This window comes from Papaver somniferum, chromosome 1 (assembly GCF_003573695.1).
Source record: "Papaver somniferum cultivar HN1 chromosome 1, ASM357369v1, whole genome shotgun sequence".
Lineage (NCBI taxonomy): Eukaryota > Viridiplantae > Streptophyta > Magnoliopsida > Ranunculales > Papaveraceae > Papaver > Papaver somniferum.
Genome location: NC_039358.1, coordinates 198,614,709 through 198,618,283, shown reverse-complemented (window position 1 = coordinate 198,618,283; position 3,575 = coordinate 198,614,709). Strand labels below are relative to the sequence as shown.

Genomic DNA, 3,575 nt, shown 5'->3' with positions numbered 1-3,575 from the left:
CAATGACTCGCAAGAGCACATGGAACTGAGATCTCGTCGCCCAACAGGTGGAAGACCCTACCCAAGGTGACCATAAGTCCTTTAAAGTTCTATGCGGGGAAGGCAGTAAGACCTTACATGGGAGGCGATTAAGACCTATAAATATCACACGAAGACAAGCAATCTAAGGAGCGCAAGTGGACATTGAGGAACAAAAAGGATACACTGAGGAAGGAAAGAAACACACTCCTATCGAGCTAAGTATACCCAACTCTCAGATTTAAATATTATAATAACCAAAGCATGACTTAGGAGCACAACCATAATTCACGCACACAAGGTTCGCATCATAAAAACTTATTTTATACAGATGTCAATATACGAAGTCGCAGAGTCTATATCATCTTCGCATTCGCATACTCGCATATCTATGCCTGACAATCTTAAAAGCATAAGCTGATAAAAAAAAATTCCATTTGCATACTAAATTTAAGAATCTTCCAAGGAAATAGAAAGCGATGGAAGATAGGTGAGAAATGCTTCCCACCTCCTTGGAAGATACTCAAACCATATTTTCGCACAAGCACGAAACAAACATAGCTTAAAAATTCAATCAAAATATTAATTTATTATTTAGATTATTCAGATGCATGCTCGTTTATAAGATTAGAATACAGAAAGCGACTGAAACATATAGACAAGACACGTAAAGCACGCGATTAAGGTCTCCATCTGCGAAGTCATATCACCATCCACGCATCAAACCCGGGGAGTAACTGGGATCAATATCACTGGAGTAATTAGGATCAGCATCGCGAGGCGACTCCAAACTAAGACGCGAGCAACAAAATAAATCCTCCCCATAGACCCGACGGTTCAGTTATTCCGAAGAGTGACTAGAGACTCCAAGCTCAAGGCGAAAATCACAATGAGTTAGATCCTTCCAACAGAATCGGTGGATAGCTCTTTTTGAAGAGTGATCCTACCGACAGGCTCGGTGAACAACTCTTTCTGAATAGTGACCCGAGGATGAAATTGGGGATTTCACAGCTGAGAGGAAATACCGTCTTGCTCAAAGAACAAAAACGCATCTGCAAAAGGCCCCCAATCATGATGAAAACAAGATCTAGACCTGCAAAAGAAGAAAATCACCAAATTGAGATAAGGAATTTGATAAAGCAAGAGAAAATTACAAAGCATGGAGTACTAAGGCAAAGATTTACCGAAAAAGTGATATACCACATTCAACCATCAAAAACATGAATTTTGAAGAACGCATAAAACTCTAAAAGCTAAAGAGGAAGAAAAATATGAGAAAACGTTCCTCACCACTCCTGGTATTTATATAGGGGAAGCAATAAAGACCCACCGCCGGAAAATAAGGAAGTTGACAACATGTGTAATCAATATGCGGAAACCACGGAGATACGTTGAATAAAGAAGATTTACCAAGAATTCTCGCATTATTCCACTTGCAGAAGAATAACGCGAGAAGAGGCAAAATGTAGGGGCGAAATATCGCACAGAGCTAACCCATAGTCTCGCCCTCACTAAAATAATTACTGGTATAAGCGAAGAGAGAAATTAGGAGAAGGACTACAACGCAATAAAATGGGACAAACACGAGAACACCCACACGACAAGCACAACACGAAGAGCACGAAGCCGCAACGCGAGATATAGTGACATCTTCCCAATGCCTGGGGAATAAGACAGAGTGAGCAGGAATCAGCAAACAGAGATTTGCATGTGAACTCAATTGTCTTCTACCATGATGACCGACTATATATGGGTTCAAATAATGAAGAGAGAGGCAGATTGAAAAGAATTCAGTCTAGAACAATAGTAGAAAATCACCACTAGAAAAAAGATAATAAACACTAGAGTTATCTTATTATCATCATCTTCCTTATATGTATAAATCTTCATGATATCAATAAGAACATCACTTCACTCCATACAAAGCTTGTGTAAACATCATATCTAGTGTCAAGGGGTGAATAATATCATTAATGTTTGAGTTTACTTGCATGACTTAGATTTAGTGTCTTATCATTTCTTAAGGTGTAGTTGTGGGATTTTCCGCAACTACACTGGAGAATAGTATTTTTCTGAAAATGGGTAATATGATAAAAGACTTGATTGAATCAACTGATCTCATATCTGTTCCTGGCAAACAGTCAATAGCCGAGGATCTCACTATGTCAGTTGAAGAAGCTGTGGACCAAGTTACTCTACCCGTCAGTGATTTCTCGCTCCTCACTTCCGGTTCACCTAAACGGTCTAAGATCATCGAAGAGCTTCAAAATGCATGTCTGCATTGGGAATTCTTCATGGTAATAACTTATTTATGAATAGAATTTGAATTATAATGATTTTTGCACTAGTTACATGCATATTGAAGTAGTTTATTTATTATGAGTTTGCTCGGGTGACAATTATAGATGGTTAAGCATGGAGTTCTAAAGAGTTTGAAAGAGGAATTGATCAACTCCTGTATGAATTTTTTTGACTTAAGTCCGGAAGAAAAGTCGGTTTACAACGGAGAGAATGCTTCAGACCCATGCATTTTGGACCCAATTATATGTGGAACCAATTTTAACCCTACCTCTGAGAGTGTCTCCTTTGGGAGGGATTATCTTAGGGTCTTAGTGCATCCAGTGTTTAATTCCCCTCTTAAACCCGAGGGTATGAGGTAAACCTCCAATGTTCTTAAACGTGTATACTCAATTAGACTTGTTCGAGTTTGTAAATGCGCCTGGCTAAATTTTGTTTTGTTCATACAGTGAGGTTTTAAGTGAGTACAGCAAAAGATCAAGAGAAATAATGAAAAAACTGCTCAGAGCAATTATGGAGGGACTAGAATTAGAGAAGAGGACATCGAAAAGTCCCTTGAACTAAATTCTGTTGTTCAAAAGTTTTCTGCAAATATCTATCCTCCTTGCCCACAGCCTGATCTTGCAGTTGATTTGCTCCCACATGCTGATCGTGGTCTCTCAACCCTACTCATACAAAATGACGTTGGTGGATTGCAAATTAAGAACATGGGGAAATAGGTTGCTTTGGATGCGGTTCCAACTCTATCATGGTTAACACTGGTGATCATATGGAGGTACATGTAAATTAGTTCTCTGTCTCGTTCTCGTAACCCTAGTCTTATTTGAGTAAATTAAATTGCCGCGATCGTGCATTTATTATTGATGTTGGAAAACGATTAATAAAAAAATGATTTTTTAAAGTTTTAATAAAAAATTATAATTTATTGTTTTATTTTGTGAATGAAACTTTTTAGTCCCACATCGTGGAGTTTCCAATTTTTAGTAGTTTTAAGAAACTATATAAAGCTTTTAGTCCCACATCGGGGAGTTTTTCTTCTTAAGTTGTATTTGTCAATTATATAAAGAAATTCACTACTTTTGTAAAATCTATGGGAAAGGGGTTGCTCTATATTTTAGAGCGACCCCTAAGGGAAAATATTTTATAGCGGTTTTTAAGCATTCGCGATTTTCCTTAACGGTTTTTTCGGAGTTGCCAAGCTCAAGTTGAGCATCTACTACATATGCTAGTAGTAGGTGTATTAGGGTGTTTTATCCTGG

General features: G+C 38.0%; 1 protein-coding gene across 1 annotated transcript; it reads left to right on the top strand.

The window, feature by feature from the left end:
* The first annotated feature begins 2,096 nt into the window (after window positions 1-2,096).
* Window positions 2,097-3,035, top strand: LOC113357454 (DIBOA-glucoside dioxygenase BX6-like). Its single transcript, XM_026600847.1, has 2 exons — window positions 2,097-2,315; window positions 2,787-3,035. The coding sequence occupies exons 1-2, from the start codon at window positions 2,097-2,099 to the stop codon at window positions 3,033-3,035; spliced, it is 468 nt and encodes a 155-aa protein (XP_026456632.1).
* Window positions 3,036-3,575: the final 540 nt, after the last annotated feature.